Source organism: Phocoena sinus, chromosome 8, assembly GCF_008692025.1.
Source record: "Phocoena sinus isolate mPhoSin1 chromosome 8, mPhoSin1.pri, whole genome shotgun sequence".
In the NCBI taxonomy this organism is placed as follows: Eukaryota; Metazoa; Chordata; class Mammalia; order Artiodactyla; family Phocoenidae; genus Phocoena; species Phocoena sinus.
Window position 1 is genome coordinate 62,437,084 of NC_045770.1, and position 16,893 is coordinate 62,453,976.

Here is a 16,893-nt window from a genome sequence, read left to right on the forward strand (position 1 = left end):
GCAAAGGCCAGCTAAATGATGGCTTGAATTGCAAGTGTCCGTTCGTCAAGAAATAGTGCACACCTAACTACGTGCCAGAGGTTAGCAAAGCTCACGGAGTTCACCGTGTAGGAGAACTAGCCATCAGCAATCACACCAGTAACAGTTTAATTGCAAATGATATAAGAGATGATACAGATGCCACAAGAGAGTATAGCAGAGGGACCTGATGAAGTGTAGAGGTTAGAATAGCTTTGCTCATGGCGGCCTGAAGGATGGGCAGGGGTTAACCTGGCAGAAAGTTCCAGACAGAGGGAGAGGCATGTGTGAGGGCCCAAGTCAGAAAGAGGAGCTAAAAAGTATCCAGCATGGCTGGAGCATAACTGGGGAGAGACGGTAGTACAAGAGGCAGGCAGGCAGGGTGCCGGGTTAGGCCGGGCTGTACTGGTCGTGGGTTAAAGTTCACGAGCTTTGAGGAGCAGGGAAGGGCCAGGATCAGATTTGTGCTTTAATTGTGTTGTTCCCCTGGATGCCATGGGGGTCGATGGCTTCAAGAAGGGCAAGATGACAGAAGACCGACCAGTGGAGAGGCTGTCCAGGCTCTCAGCAGTAACTGCTAGTGATGGTAGAGTTGAGATAAAAGAGAGATTCAGGGGATTTCCTTGAAGGTAGAATTTAGAAGGCTCGGGGATGAGTTACGTATATAGCGGGGGAGACAGGAGGAGTGCCAAGGATGGAGCCCAGGTTTCCGGCACAGGATGGAGACGCCGTTTAGTGAGACAGGAATGTCTGTGAGGGGGAATTAAGGGTTACACTTGGGTCACGACAGTCGTAAGATGCCTCTGTGCCATCCACGTGGAGATGTTGTGGGAAGTTTGTTATGTGAATCTGGAGTTCAGAAAGTCTATGGAAGTAATCGCTTTTATGCTAATGTTTCTGATAGAAACCAGTCAGCAGGACCATTTGTCCATTAAAGGAACCTAGGTTTGGGATAAGGGTGCTCAGCGGCGTCTTTACTAAAAGGGGTACTTTAGAAAGCAGGGGCCCTGGGGTCAGAAGATACAGCCCTGATTTCCAGCTCCACCACCGGCAAGTTGTTTAAATGTCACTTCCCCACTCAGCAACCTTCAGAGGCTCCCTACTTGCTAAAGAATGGCATCAGATTGCCTCATATTCTCATCCCAAAGCCTTTACAGTAAGGCCCCACCGTTTCCCGCTGAATGCTGCCCATCCTGTACTCCAGCCCAGCAGGCTGTCTGCCCTCTCCCTGGACGCCGCCTCCCTCCCTCCTTTCTTCAAGCCAACCCCTCCTCTGAACTGGAACAGCCAGACCCGCTTCTGCATCTCACACTTAGCATTTGTCCTTTTAGCGTTTTGTTTCTGTCCTCCTGGCTGTCACTTCCTCCGTGAAGCCTTGCAGGAACACCGGCCTCCTCCCCTGGGTTCCTCGACCCCCAGCACAGACAGATGCTCCCTGTTAGCCTGCTTCCTGCTACTTTGTCTGTAACAAGCTGCCTCATTTCTGCATCTCTGTTTCTCTTGCTCCCAACTCCTACCTGTCCTTCCCCTACACATACGTGCATGATTTGGGCACACCCTGCAGGGAACGCAGATGTCAGAAAGGAGCAGGGAGAACAAGTTCTGCAAAGAAGAAAGTTTTCTCTTCCTTTTGTCTGGAACTCCCTGGCCTTTGTTTTGTAACGGGCACATAGCCTTTCCTGAAACGAGGACCGTGTTTAAAGATTGGAGCCAGCCACAGCGTGGAGCCTGACGCGGTCGCTCCTGCCTTGGTATCCGCTGTGCATGTGCTTACCCAGGGTTGTAGATCCCAGGAGCATCCTGTTCTTTAACCATCAGAACTCTGTCTTTCTTCCTCACCCGCCTAGGAGTTACTGCAGGAGCTCCGGCACCTCAAAATCAAGGTGGAAGAGTTGGAAAATGAACGGAACCAGTATGAATGGAAACTGAAGGCCACCAAGGTAAAAGGCGGTTCTGATGTTTATGGAGAGGCTTTGAGGCCCAGTGGGGAGGGTCTGGGGTGTGCCGTAGCCTAAGGCTGAGGAATGGGAATTGATCCCACTGTGTGTACACGCAACAGTGCCCAGATTGTGCGAGCAGACAGATTTAATCCAGGAGGGCTCTTTTCCTGGGGAAAGCCCATGAGATTATGAGCTGCTGAGGTCGCCAAGTCTCCTTCCTCTCTCTGTGTCCCATGGCAGCCCGCCCCAGGCTGACACTGGGCCAAGCAGGGCCTCTACGAGCGAGTGATGAGTCCTAGGGCAGATGAATGCCAACATTGTCTTGGCTGCATCATTTTAAATTTAGCAGCCCCTCTAATAATGAGTTTCTAAAAAGAGGTATGCTTTTATTTTTAGCAATTCCTAAAAATATATACTTGTAATAGTTTTGTAACCAAATCATGTTTCTGTTGAACTGGGGAGCTTGCTATTTAAAGGACACCCACGATACATTTTTTCGTGAAATAAATTTTATCCCTCCCTCCTTTGTTTTCTCTAATAGTTTCCTCCTTCGTTTCCTCTAACAGTTGGAATGGATTCAGCCCACACATTTATTGTTTTGGCCAGAGCGTTGTGTTTTAAAACGTCGAATTAGCTGTCACTTAAGCAGTAGGCAATTTCACATATACAGTTAGACTTCCACGCAGGCAGAGGAGGGACGCTCTGGGGTTGGGGGCGGGAAGCTTTAAAACCCTGAAGCAGTTTTTCCGCCTGAGGAGCTGGCCAGGCTCCCTCTGGTGGGTGGGTGCACGCCTGCCTTTCCACTGAGAGCTCTGCAGCGCCACCCACAGGTGTTACCAGATGGTCCTGTAGGCATCTTCATCTTTACTTCTTAGAGTTTTCTTAACATCTAGTTTGTACTTTCAGTTTTATTTTTTCTGTACCTTTAAGTGATTCTAAAAACAATAACCGTTATAGATAATTTTAAACCACAAAAATTTTAAAGAAGAAAAATCATTCGTATACTGCCCAGGAGCTACCACTATTAATATTTCCTTCCAGGCATTTCTCTTTTTGGGGTCTCTCTCTCTCTTAATTTTGATGTTGATAATTTATACACAGTTTTATACCATGCTCTTAAAAGAAAACTCCGAACATGATGGTGATGTCTATGTAATATTCTATTGCGTAAATGTGAGAATTTTCTTAACTGTTTGCAGATGAGGAAACTGAGGCACAGGGTAGTTAGGCAACTTTCCCAACATCTTACAGCTAGTCAGCTCCAGCGCTAGACAATCTGCTTGATCGTCTCCTGCTCTGTTCTTATCTACGTGTCCCCTTGTGTGCACTGTGCTTCACAACCCCCAGTTCCAGGAGCACCGTTTCTCTAAAAGCTCAGAACCTTCCATCCCCATGATCCCCCTCAAGCGAGTCCTGTCTTGGTGAAAGCTTTGAAGTTGTACACTCCACCTTCTATTATAAAACCAAACAACTCGTTTGAAGCACCTAAGCGCTTTGCCTTGGCATGTAGACCTTTGAGATACTGTGGATTATTTAATAACCACCACGTCTGGAGACCCTCCTGTGTGCCAGAGTGTGTCCAGCCCTTTGTACACATTTTCTCATTTGGTCCATAAAATAACCCAGCGAGGTCTATTGATTTATTGTCCTCGTTTTCCTGGTAGGGAAACTGAGGCTCAGAGTGGCCAAGGTGAGGTTCTGATCTGGATCTGTGTCATTCCAAAACTCATGCTCTTTTCCCTCTGTTATCCTAATTCCCTGCAGTTGAAACCTGCCTTGTTTTTGAAAGTTCTTCCATTTTCTGTGTAAAGCTTCTCAGTCCGTCAGTGTGCTTCATCTTTCAGCGCAGCGGCGGTAGGGCAGGGTCCCTCGGTTTAATAAGGCCCAGCACCTGCAGGGAGGCAGAGCCCCCATCTCTGCCTGGCTTTGTCCCAGACCTCTCGCCACACAGCTCCAGCCTCAGTGGCCATGGCAGTAGCATACTTTCCCCCATGGTCAGGTGCACGGCCTCTGGGCTGTTGTAGACTTCCCAGCTTAGGGACAGATACCTTTCTCAGCATAAGAGAGGACCTGTCATTTCTGGCCTATTCTGTGAAAATGGGCACATGGGAGATTGGGCCCAGCCACTTGGTCTGTAGAGTTGTAAATAAATGACTTCACCCAGAGGCAGGCCTCAGAGAAGAAGAGCCTGGGCTCTGCCTCGATAGCATCTCGTCACTGGTGTCCACTGTGGGGCCCACAGACAAGAGTCAGGCATCCGGATTCCTAACAGAGACCAGCTCTCGCCCTGTCTACGAAGAAGGGGAGAAATGGGTGTGGAAGGTGCAAGAAAAGTTAAGAGAATATCTTCCAAGAATATTCTGGCCCTTGTAGAAATGAGAGGCATTTGGATTGAGTCCCAAGGCTAATATTTTCAGAAGCCACTGCCGCCATCGATCGTAAGCCCATGGGCTCCAAGGCCCTGGGTTAGCTGTGCAAAGCTGCCCATGGCCGCGAGTCTCTGCAAGCCGTTTGGTACAGCTGGACCCAGCTCTCTGTCCTCTGTGGGTGGAAACCAAGCAAAGGGACAGTGCTCTGTAGGGACTTTGGGTAAGGAAACCCACCCCTTTGCCACCTCTTTGTTTTTACATGGGCCCATTTTGGGGATGTTAGGGAAGGTTTGTCCAGAACCCCTTGAGGTGGGCTCAGGGAGCCCTCTCCCCATAAGAGGAGCCCTCATCTGTGCTATTAACTCAGCAGCAGACAGCCCAGGCTGGGTGGAGCCCTGGCTTTCGAGCAGGCAGGGTTCACGTCCTGGCCTGGTCGCTGAATAGCTCTGTGACTTGGGAGTCGAATCCTTCCCTACTCCTGTTTTCTCCCCGGTGACATGCAGGGGTACTGCTTCATCCCATGGTTTCCTGTGAGGGTTGATGTAAGAACGCAGTGAGAATGGGGCCGATGGAGAGTAGGCTCTCAGCCCGTGTGTCCTGAAGCTGAACACAGGCCTGTTTAGTGGAAGGGCCACCAACAGGACCAGTGCTCATTTGATTACTTGACTTGTTCAAAAATGACCTCAGGATAGGACGAGCCCATACCATAACCTTGCAGGGTAAAGGTGGGGCCCGATTGGGCTACCATATGGGGAGAGGGTGCCCAGAGTAGAAGCTTTTGCTGTGTGTGCCGTTGACTGGCTGGGAGTTAGTTCTCACCCCCTTTCTTCGTCTGTTTTGGTTTTTTTCCTTTTTATAGATTTTATTTTATTTATTTTTGGCTGAGTTGGGTCTTCGTTGCTGCGCACGGGCTTTCTCTAGTTGCAGCAATGGGGGCCACTCTTCATTGTGGTGTGCAGGCTTCTCACTGTGGTGGCTTCTCGTGTTGCAGAGCACAGGCTGTAGGCAGACGGGCTTCAGTAGTTGTGGCACACGGGCTCAGCAGTTGTGGTGCATGGGCTTCAGTAGTTATGGCTCGCGGGCTCCAGAGTGCAGGCTCAGTAGTTGTGGCACACGGTCTTAGTTGCTCCGCGGCACGTGGGATCCTCCTGGACCAGAGATCGAACCCGTGTCCTCTACACTGGCAGGCGGACTCTTAACCACTGCGCCACCAGGGAAGCCCCTCTTAGTCTGGTGTGATGCTCAGAGCACTAGCTAGTTATCCATAAGGGAAGGAAGGAGTAGGATGAGAGCAGCAACAGAAGTGGCATTTATTGAGGACCTACTGTCTACTGAGCATGAGACTAAGTTGTTCATAACCCTTACCACATTTACTCCTTACTGCAGCCCCGTGTGCTAAATGCTGTTTTCCTGGTTTTATAGATGAACCAAGACTCAGAAATGTTAAACCACTTACCCAACTAGGAAATGAGAGAATCCAAGTTTAACTCCAAAGCCAGCGTGCCTCTCAGGATGGGACCTACCCAGTTCTGACCTTCTAATCAGTATGGGAGCACAGGGACAACCTGGCTTGCTGTTACGTGTGCGGTTTAATCTGCTGCTGCCCACATGAACATGTGTGTGCGCCTGTGTTGATTTACAAAAGTACGTCCCCTCAGCACACCTGAATGCTGTATGCAGTGCTTGTATGTAATTTCATTTGGGTAAAGGAGCATAGGAGTCTGAGGTTGGGCAGAGGCAGTGGCTATGCATTCAGGGTGGGAGAGTTTGAGGGAGGGAACGCTTGGCTCGCTCATTGTCTACTAGTAGCGATTTGATTTCCACTGTATTTCCTGTATGGGGTGGAAAAACAAAAGCTGAACGTACTTGTTACAGTGGTTTACGGACATGCTACTGCAGAATATCTTGGGAGAAGGAAGACCATGTCCAGAAAGAGAATATCCATCTTTGGACCAAGGGCAGCCCTCCCATTGAGCACGTTCCCACCTCCTCAGGCCTCTGACTGATTTTGGCTGCAGAAGGCGTGGGAGGGAAAGAGGCTGGTCAGGCAGGAGGACGCAGGAGAAAGAGCAGGTGGATGGCCAGGGCCACGGGCACGTCCTCAACGGCCAGGAAGAGCGCGTTCATTCCGCAGAGCTCCACCTTGTGGGGAGGGCGCGAACACCTCTCACTGCTCACCTCTGGCAGCTTTGCTCCTAACTTCCGAAGGTGTCCTCGGACCCACTGGCCCTGGGCTCTGACTTGAGGTACTCGGTCGTGGTCTGGTAGTCCCTCTGAGCTGGAAGGATGGCTTTTTCTCTTCCAGGCTGAGGTAGCCCAGCTGCAAGAGCAGGTAGCCCTGAAGGATGCAGAAATTGAGCGTCTACACAGTCAGCTCTCCCGGACTGCAGCTCTGCACAGTGGCCATGCAGAGAAAGGTAACTGGGCTGACCGTGACCAAATGCAGTTTGCCCTTTGGCCCTGGGCCCTCTCTTATAGGTGGGCATGTGTGTCTCTGGGTGTGTGTACTGCTGTGTGAGGAGGCATGAAATGTGCACGTACGTGTGTATGTGTTCGTATGTGCACGTGTGGGCCTATAAAGCCCAGCTCTGTTGTGGAATCATTACCGTGAACCCCTCCCGTTTGGAGGACTCAGTGGAATCATTACCGTGAACCCCTCCCCTGTTCGGAGGACTCAGTGGAATCATTACCGTGAACCCCTCCCCTGTTCGGAGGACTCAGTGGAATCATTACCGTGAACCCCTCCCCTGTTCGGAGGACTCAGCTCTGAAGGCTTTTCTCAGATGCACTCTGACCATTGAAGCTCTCTGTGCAGCTACCTCTGGAACTTTTACTCCTTCCCTTAATTGAAAGGACTTGTCTTTGTGTCATCACCAAAGAAGAGGCTTTAGCAATTCACTCAGTCGTTGAATGGAGCCCTGCCTGGTACTCACATAAGAGCCTGAGGTTACAGAAACAGATTCGTTATTTCCCATCCTTTGGATCTCAACTCAAATGTTACCTCTCAGGAAGACCTTTCCTGGCCACCCTACCTCAGCTAGGTGCCCCCATTTTTCTCAAACTCAGCACTCTTTTTTTCTTTCATAGTACTTATTGTAATTGACCAGTGTTGTATTTTGTGAGGTCTTGTATAGACTGTCATCTTCCTTCTGGGGCAGTGACTGTGTCTCTCTTATTTGAGACCATATCCACAGAGCTTCACATGGCATTCAGCCCATGGCTCCTAAGAAATATTTATTGAATGAGTGAAAGGATGGTGAATGGTCCCTGAGGAGTTCAAGCCTTGCTGATTAAAAATAGAGGCTAAATCCTCAAGTATTCTTAATGCGTATTTGATATTTACAGCTATTTGCCTTATATACAAAATGATCACACACCCTCCAGCTTCTCCTCTGGCCCCCGGGCTGCAGAGCAGTGCTGGGGAGCCCTGTGAATTAGCCCCACTACAGTTGCAGCTGGGCCTCGGCACCGACACCACTTAGCTTGGATCCCTGGCCAGGGTGGGGAAGCTACGCAGCCCTGAAACAATGGCCTAGGCGGGAGGAGGAAATTAGTGACCCATGTGCTCATCCCTCCGCCAGCCTTTCTCTTGTCTTCTCAAGCCACTGAGTATGTCACCTACTTGCCATGGCTTAATGTGGAGGCCGGAGACCCCTGAGATACTCTAGACTGTCTGTGATGCTAAACTTGCATAAAGAGCTCCCCAGGCCCTGACTTCTAGGCCAGGCAGGCTTCCCCCTGCACTCCGTGCTTCCCCCACAGGCCTCGCCTTCCAGGCCCCACCGCGTTCCATCACCGGGCACCTCCTGGAGCTGATGCTCGGGGCCTTGCTCTGGCTGCGGCCTGCCCAAGGCATCGAGGTTTGCCAGTCTTCGTTTGGAGCTTACTGCCCTCCCCTCCACAGACTGGGTTGCCAAGCTGATCTCTAGCCGCCGAGAGCCTAAGATAGTGGACAGCACTCTGCACCTCCCTCTGAAGCTGAATCCCTACAACTAGTTACACAAAGTCCTAAATCCATTCTTCCTATTCCTGCCGGATGTAGCAAGCATCCCGAAAGGAGATGGGGTGACTATACATATTTTTGTCCCCTTGTCTGCTGTATTTCTCTTACGTAGACATCCCTATTCTCTGTAGTACCCAATTTGGGGACGGGTATAGGGCTTTGCTTGGAAAAACTAGCTATGTGTTAATTCTTAGACCTCCATATATTGGGCAGAAAGACCCCCAGCTCCTTTAGGCTTTAGCCTTTGACCTGGCTCTCCAGACTAGTTTGGGAAGAATTCGAGAGATTCTCTTGGGACCGAGGTGAGAGAAGGCAGTGTGTTGTCCACCACAGACTGACGAAGATCCCTTGGCCCATAGAGAAATTCTGCAGGCTTATGATGAACTAAGCTTGCTTTCCGTAACAGTAGAGTTTATTTTAACATGTTTATAGATCCAGCTAAACACTGTTAGTCAATTCCGACTGTGACCTTCTAAGTTGAGCCAGTACCTGACTCTTTTTCACATAATCATTCTTTCCCTGTCTCTGTTCAGCTATAGACTTCCTTTTTTTTCTCATTTTAAATTCTCTTCTGCTACAATCCATGGGACAGTGTGATTCTCTCCAAAACTAGCTAGCAGCAGCCCAGGTACATGCCTACTCAAGTCATAGAGGATAAATGTCTGTTTCCTTGTGGAATGTCAGTTGTGAAAGATTTGGGGGTTCCTCTGTGCCACCCTTGAATAAATGGCATTTTGGGTTTTCCCCACAAATGTCTCTAAAGAAGACAAAATAGTAGGTTCATTCGTTTAATAGTCCAACAAATAGGTAACGAGACTGACTCTACGCCAGACACCATCATGGGCTCTTTAAAGAAGTAGGGAGCCACGTGTAACTTATTCATATGGAAAGTCTTAGCATCTTAGCAGGTGGGAATAGTTGTCTGCACTTACGTAAATAATTCCTCCTACACCTAAATTCTTTTAGACCAAGAAATCCAACGTCTGAAAATGGGGATGGAAACTTTGCTTGTTGCCAATGAAGATAAGGTAAGATGGCCATGGAGCGGCTCTGCCCTTTCCCTGCTGACATTCCTGGTTCCGTTTGGTCCTATTAGTCTCTGATATTTTGGACAGGGCTGTGCCCATCAGACCACCGACTCAGGGAAGTGTCAGGAGAATGGCCTCTGCCTAGACACGTGGCTCAGCCACCTGTTTTTGGCTTTGATGCCTGGGAGCTTTGCCTAAATGGCATCTCCCAAAGGCAGAATAAAGCCATGCCTGTTCATGCAGGTGTAGGGAAAAAAAATACCACTGAGGTTACTGCCAATATCATAGCTGCTGCTCAGACTACTAGCAAAACTCAAGAACGGTTCACCAATCTCCCACGTTCATGATCTGGTGATGGACCCATCGTAACTAGTGACACTTAATCATAAAATAGCCACCTCCATAACTAGAGAGTACCTGTCTGGCGAAAACATCAGCTCTAAGGATCACAACCCTGCATTTTACAGACGAGGAAACATACTCAAAGTGCTAATGTAGGTTTGCCCAAGGTCAGGTAACAGTAGATAGCAGAGCCAGGGTCATACCCAAGTTTATCTAGCTCTGAAATCTGTGTGGCCTCCCCAAGTCCCCAGCCTTTGCTGAAAGAAACGATCTCCTCTGGGAATTTCCTCTATTGCATAAGGAGTCTCAGCCTCGGAGTAAGTGAGAGTTTTGAGAGAAACACGACAGCTTTATTTTAGTCTTTTTTTTTTTTTTTTTTTTTTCACGTAGCTCCAGAGGACAATACTCGGACCAGGAGGCAAATTTCAATGGCTGTGTCAGGAGGGTAGGGAGACAGTGAGTTTCCCGCTTCGGGAAATGTTTGAGCCCCTCGAAGGCTGTATCAGACAGGGATTGTTTTATGACTAGAGATTGGACTCACAGCCTTCAGGTAGAGGCAAGAGTGCTTGCAGCCGCTCCGGAGGTAGACCACTGAGAACCCAGGGCCTGGACACTGTGTTTCCCTTTGGAATATTCTATGGCTTCCACACAGCATTTCTTCTCAGTGTGCCCAGAACATAGCCAGGGCCCCCAGATGAAATCACCAGGTGCCAGTGGTGTTGTTTACATAGAAATCTGTCTTGTCCTGTGACAGGACCGTCGGATAGAGGAGCTTACTGGGCTGTTAAACCAGTACCGAAGGGTGAAGGAGATCGTGATGGCGACTCAAGGTAAGAGCAAGGGGGAGCTTTGCCATTTTCTCCCCCACATATTCCATCTCTACGGTGTTAAATCCAGGGGCAGACCTGCCAGAAGAGTCCTCATCTTCATTTGGAGAAATGCTCTGCTGGAGAACGGAGCTGGTTAGACTGCCCTGGGTGGGGGGACACTGGTAGCTGTTGCTCGCCAGAAGTTGTGGCAAATGGCAGAGTCAGTTCAGAGCTTCCAGGAGCTACCCAGATCGCCAAGGAAAGACAGCCTTCAACTCGAGCCATTGGCGATCCCTACCCTTGGAAGATCTACGCATCTGCCCAGGACACCTCTTAGAGGCAGTGAGCGCAGTCAAACCTGGATCCGAAGGCAGCTTAATACCCTCGTTGGGGATTAGAGCCTCCCCACCTCCTGGAGAATCTAAAAGCTTCCCCAGCAGACGCCAGGACACTTGGGGAGCCTTCTTTGAGTTGCCGGGTACCTGGCTTCCCATAGGAAGTCACAGGGCAGTGAGAGCTGTTTGTGTTGCCCTGAAGAATCTTCTGAATCACACTTTTAATGTCCCTTTATGTTTTTCTTTGTCCTTTTTTTTAATATAAATTTATTTATTTTTGCCTGCGTTGGGTCTTCGTTGCTGCACGTGGGCTTTCTCTAGTTGCGGCGAGTGGGGGCTACTGTTCGTTGCGGTGCGCGGGCTTCTCATTGCGGTGGCTTCTCTTGTTGCGGAGCACGGGCTCTAGGCACACAGGCTTCAGTAGTTGTGGCTCGCGGGCTCTAGAGCACAGGCTCAGTAGTTGTGGTGCACGGGCTTCTCGTTGCGGTGGCTTCTCTTGTTGCGGAGCACGGGCTCTAGGCACACAGGCTTCCGTAGTTGTGGCTCGCAGGCTCTAGAGCACAGGCTCAGTAGTTGCGGCGCACAGGCTTCTCATTGCGGTGGCTTCTCTTGTTGCGGAGCACGGGCTTTAGGCACACAGGCTTCAGTAGTTGTGGCTCGCGGGCTCTAGAGCACAGGCTCAGTAGTTGTGGCGCACAGGCTTAGTTGCTCCGCGGCACGTGGGATCTTCCCAGACCAGGGCTCGAACCCATGTCCCCTGCATTGGCAGGCGGATTCCTAACCACTGCGCCACCAGGGAAGTCCCTCTTTGTCCTTAATGAAGGAGAAACAACGTTAGGATTTTGTGGTACAATTACAGGTTTCTAAACAAGTCACGTGGTAGTAATTATCTCTTCTGCGTTAATGCTTCCAGGGCCTTCCGAAAGAACTCTCTCAATCAATGAGGAAGAACTGGAGGGAGGTTTCAGAAACTGGAACACTGCAAATGAAGGCCCTGAAGAACTTTTTAAACCAGAGGTACTGTGTTTCCAGTCATGATGTGGGGTTTCAGCAGGCCCCAGGAGCTTACCCTGGGCCTGGGGGAGGATCTAATCAGGTACCAGTCAGGTACGTCTCAGGTGTAAATCTTGACAGGTAGAAAAAATTAAATCAATGGAGTTAGCCCCCGAGGCCTTGGGAAGAGCACTGAGGCTGGGGAGCAGTCAGGGCCTGTGTTCCCGTTGGGAGGGACAGCATAGTGGATACTGGACTTCCCAGGATAGGAATGTTCTTTTTTAACTGGTTTCCTTGCTTATTTTTGCCTTTCCTCTCTGGACTATAAGCCTAGACCAAAGGTGTTCTTTGTTTTATTTACCACTGTCTCTCCAGCATTTGCAGTGATGCCTGGTACCCAGTAGGGTTCAACAGATATTTGTTGAATGAATGAATGAATGCATGTTGCTCATTTGGAGGGATAGCTGAACTTTTGAAGTGATACATTCCTATTTCACAGACAACGTCCCGCCCCTACAACCAGCATACAGATTTCCTTCTTTCTTGTTTAAAATTTGATCCAGTTCTATGAACCTCTCTGGACTTAGTCTAGATACACGTAGGCAAATTAACTCATAGATACAGATCTCAGATGAAGAAGGGGTTTCAGCCCAGGATCCAAAAGGTTCTTGAAACTCCAGAACGGTCACAATAAAAAGGATCTTAGCGGTCCAACTCAACCCTTTTAATTAAGGGAGGAGCAAAAGTGTCACCCAGTGGCCCAGTTATGTAGTAAGAGCAGGCATCCCAGATTGCTGGCAATGATAGCAGTAACTGATGGCCAGTACCTCTGGGTGGTCCCTGCGATGAGCACGGCACGTGACTCACCTCATTTACTCCTCATGACCCCTTTGGGATTCTTCTTTTATTGTGTTGCAGCTGAGGCTCAGAGAAGGTAAGTAATCTGCTCTAGGTCACCCAGCAAGTAAATGGCAGAACTTGGACTTGAACACAAAAGCCCAGGTGTTTAACAGCTTACATACTATGATGCCAGGGTTCTTTCTATGGTAGACCAAAAAGATACTGGGATCTAGAGAATCGAGGCAGCCCTTGCAGACGGGAAAGACATCAAATTGCGTCCTTATCTTCCACCAGATTAGCTCACGTTCATTCCACCCTTGATACTCTTGCCTTTCTGGCCTCCTTGCTAAGCTCATTCTCATTTCTCAAGATTCAGCTCAAGTGTTCTTCCCTCTGAAGCCTTCCTAACCTTCCCACCAACAAGAAGGATCCTCTCCCTCCCCTTCATTTATCCCCATATTATATTATAGGTATTGGTATCAGAGGGACATGCTGCATTGCTCTTTCATCCTAATTAACTTACCTGACTCCCTGATGTGGGCGGTGCTTGCCCCACACCCCGCACAGGGCCTGGCAGGCAGTAGATGTTGCTCGTGTTTGTTGATTGACTATGTGAATTACAGAGTTGCTCATTGCCAGCAGAAATCGACTCCGGCTGACCTTTGCCAACAAGGAATGTTTTTTTTGTTTTTTTTTTTTTTTGTGTGTGGTACGCGGGCCTCTCACTGCTGTGGCCTCTCCCATTGTGGAGCACAGGCTCCAGACGCGCAGGCTCAGCGGCCATGGTTCACGGGCCCAGCCGCTCCGCGGCATGTGGGATCTTCCCGGACCAGGGCACGAACCCGCGTCCCCTGCATCTGCAGGCGGACTCTCAACCACTGCGCCACCAGGGAAGCCCAGGAATGTTTTTAAGAGGGTGTGCAGTGGCTCACTGAATGAAAGGAAAAGCTGAAGAACCAAGCTCAGAAAAGGCAGGGGCAGCCAGGGATTCAGGTCTCAGGACTGACTTGTCAGGACTGTACTGCTAGAACGTGAACTTAGGCCCTGGAAAGAGAGGCAAGTTGGCCAAGGTTGTTCAGTATACCTTCCTCCTTGTCTACAGCCATACCACCCTGAACGCACCTGATCTTTTCCAATATGTCTTCCTTTTTGGCATCTTAAAAATGCAAGGCATTGGAATTGATGTAGCCACCAGGGGTGAAGATGTAACTCCCCAAGAGGAATTGTCCCAAAAAGGGGAAGGATGGTGGGTAGTCTCCAAACAGTATCTGTCCAGTGACTCTTCCGTTTCTGGTGCAGGTATCTCCAAGAGGTAGCTCTCCCACGGCAGGACCACCCCCACTACCGCAGAAATCACTGGAAACCAGGTAGGAGGCCCAAGCACCTCCGTGGAGCCACTGTGCTCTCCGGCCCCTCTTGGGGCTCCAGACGTGGCAGTGAGTACAGCCACCATGTCCTGAGCACACCTGTCCTCCCTTTTGGCCCCAGCAGTGGTCACAAGGGCCAAAACGCTGGAGCAGTCATGAACCTTGCCTACCTGCCCTGGCCACAGAGGGCCTTCCCTTCCCACAGGCTGAAGGTCCGGATCGTTGTCACTGAGAAAAGACTTGGCCAGGGGTTGGGGCCTCAGAGAAGAGGTGGCTGCACCTCATCTGTGCCCCCTAGTGGTTCTTCAGAGCATCTTGTGAGGTGTGCCTGTCATTCTCATCAGCCCCTCTGGAACGTCCTTCCTGCTCTCAGGGAATCTAGCCCTGTGACAATCCACATTCTCCAGGGAGGACCATTTCTCCTCACAGGGAAGTTGGTCCAGTTGCTTTGGGGAAGCTTCACGTAGCAATGAGCTTATCACAGGCTGGCCTGTGGGGTCACTTCGCTGCCACCTGACTGATTTCCTCGAAAATGAACCTATTTCCAGTTCCCTACATCAGCTCTTTAGAACACATTTCCAAGTTATGGGGATCTGGAGCTTTACTGCCGAGAGCAGGCTGCCTTTCAGCCAAGGTATCTGGGGAAGACAGCCCCAAGTGTGGTGGGAGCTTCCCCAGAAGGGCACTGAGTCTTCAGAGGTCTGAAGCCTGTGTACTCTGACTCCCAGTTTCCAGAAAGCCATTGTTCCCTGAGCCTTTAGCCTCAGAGGAAAACGGCAGCGTCAAGGAGGGCCACTGGCCAGTCCTTAGTTTTGCAGAAGAAATTTGGTTGATGAGTTCACTCAGAAGTCGGCACTGAGTGACTCACACTGACCAGACTCACAAGAGACGAATGTACTAACAGATGCTGATGTATTCGTATGAACTGAGAAATATCACTGCCCAAGAGAATTGACACAAGGTAACCCTGTCGCCTCTTCTCTATCCAGTTGGTGCCCTTCTCTGCCAAATAGCCCCGGAGAAAGCAAATTCCTCTGAGCAGACTGCTCAGGGCATACAGAGACAGAGCAGAGGGTTGAAGGATCCTAGCAGGTGACGCTTTGGAGCTGTGGCTGATGTGCTCTTCTCCACTCCAAGGTGGCACCACCTCCCTCGCTGGATTACTGTCAGACTCACAGACAAGGCAGGATTGGCTTTTGAGTCCACAGACGTTGGCCTTCTTTTATGACCACACAACAGCCAGCTCCCACCGATGCCACTGAATTGAGTGTATTCGGGGTTTTTGAGGGATGCCAAGGTCTTTTGATTTGGATTTCGCTGATGGTCTCATGCCCTCACCAAGACATTGTCAGACCGGGCCATCCCCAAAGTGGGCCGTTCTCATCTTACGTGTAATGGTTATGATGAGAGGGTGTTTTGTTTTGGTCTTTTCCTGCCCTTGACCCTAAGCCCAAGATAGACTACCAGTTAGACATTTGAAGTGTCCTCTACATGAATGATACCACGTACCTCCTTCTCCAGTTACTGTTTCCTTATCGACTTTCTTTTGTGTTTTCCCAGGGCTCAGAAAAAACTCTCCTGTAGTCTCGAAGACCTGAGAAGTGCATCCGTGGATAAGGTCAGCCCATCAGTCTATCCATAAAGATGTCTGAGTTACTTCTTTGTGCCCCGCACGGTGCTGGGATACACAGGCTGGGTGCTGTCCCTACCTCGTGGAAGCTTTTATCAAGTTTGCTGGGCAGGCAGGAATTACAGGAACATTCTGAGAAAATGTTCAGGTGTGGTGTGGCCCAAGGCATCCTAGAGGCAGGGCAAGTCAGGACACGCTACCTAGAGCTGGTGAGAGAAGACGCTGAGGTGGGCATGGGCAGGGGAAACGGTGCGGAGTAGGAGGGAGTAAGGTCAGAGCCACGAGTCAGATGGAGCCAGAAGACATCTCGAATCCGGGCCCTGTTTCTCCAGGGCACTTGGGAGTGTTGCACAGATTCTGAATGAGGACATAATGTGGATAAAGGAGACCCCAGGGGTGGGTTATGGAATAAAGCAGATTGGAGAGGAATCTTTATTAAAGAGTCTAGAAAGGCATGAGGAGGGCTTTGTGGCCCCTCACCAGGTGGGTAACCCCCGTGCCGAAGGGGGGTTCACAGGCTCTTGAGCAGCAGGGTCATTGAAGATGCAGGGGTCCTGCCCTATAGACAACCTTCAGTGACCTTGCTGCATAGATCCCTTGATGTCCAGCAGTACACCAGACTCCCTGGTGATACAGTAGAAAACCAGGAAGGATGGAGCTGGCAGTGAGTGGCTTTGCTTCCACGATCGTGTGCCTCTCGCTCCCCCAGTCAGATTGCTGGCAGCTGCCCGGGGACATGTGTCCATGAGGTCGTACAGTGACCTGTGTTTCCTCCACGGATGGTGATGATCTGACATAAAGACGGGGAGGGAGGGGTGAGCCTGGCAGGTTCAGGCAGGCAGGTGGCCCTGAATTGCTGTTGTGACTAACGCAGTTCTCCTTTTCTCCACATAACTGAAATCCTCCTTGCCATCCCATAGTGCGCCGGTGGGAACCAGCTGTCCCCAGTGGTAGAACCCAAGGTACATTAACCGCATGTCCCTTTCATCTATGTGAGCTTGTGCTGTTTGCCAGCGTCTTTTCACTTAGCAAGTTACAGCTCTGGTAACCTTACGATATGTTAACCGTAAGGGGTATCAGGGTGACAGGAACGACGAAACTTCCTCTCCTGTTTTCTTTTTATGTGCACCCAGCTGGATCCTGTGCTTTCATCTCTATTGTCTGTGGGATAGGATTTCTTATCATCTCCTCCATCTTATAGGCTCTGATAATTCCTCTT

General features: G+C 50.1%; 1 protein-coding gene across 7 annotated transcripts in view; it reads left to right on the forward strand.

Moving 5' to 3' along the window:
- PPFIBP2 (PPFIA binding protein 2) overlaps window positions 1-16,893 on the forward strand; it is a 159,223-nt gene that overhangs the window by 109,388 nt on the left and 32,942 nt on the right. For all 7 annotated transcript variants that reach the window (XM_032639341.1, XM_032639342.1, XM_032639339.1 and 4 more), the window contains 8 exons: window positions 1,866-1,958; window positions 6,633-6,744; window positions 9,297-9,358; window positions 10,455-10,530; window positions 11,758-11,861; window positions 13,977-14,044; window positions 15,605-15,662; window positions 16,595-16,636. In XM_032639341.1, coding sequence (XP_032495232.1) covers window positions 1,866-1,958; window positions 6,633-6,744; window positions 9,297-9,358; window positions 10,455-10,530; window positions 11,758-11,861; window positions 13,977-14,044; window positions 15,605-15,662; window positions 16,595-16,636 — 615 coding nt within the window. The remainder of the gene's footprint in view (window positions 1-1,865; window positions 1,959-6,632; window positions 6,745-9,296; window positions 9,359-10,454; window positions 10,531-11,757; window positions 11,862-13,976; window positions 14,045-15,604; window positions 15,663-16,594; window positions 16,637-16,893) is intronic.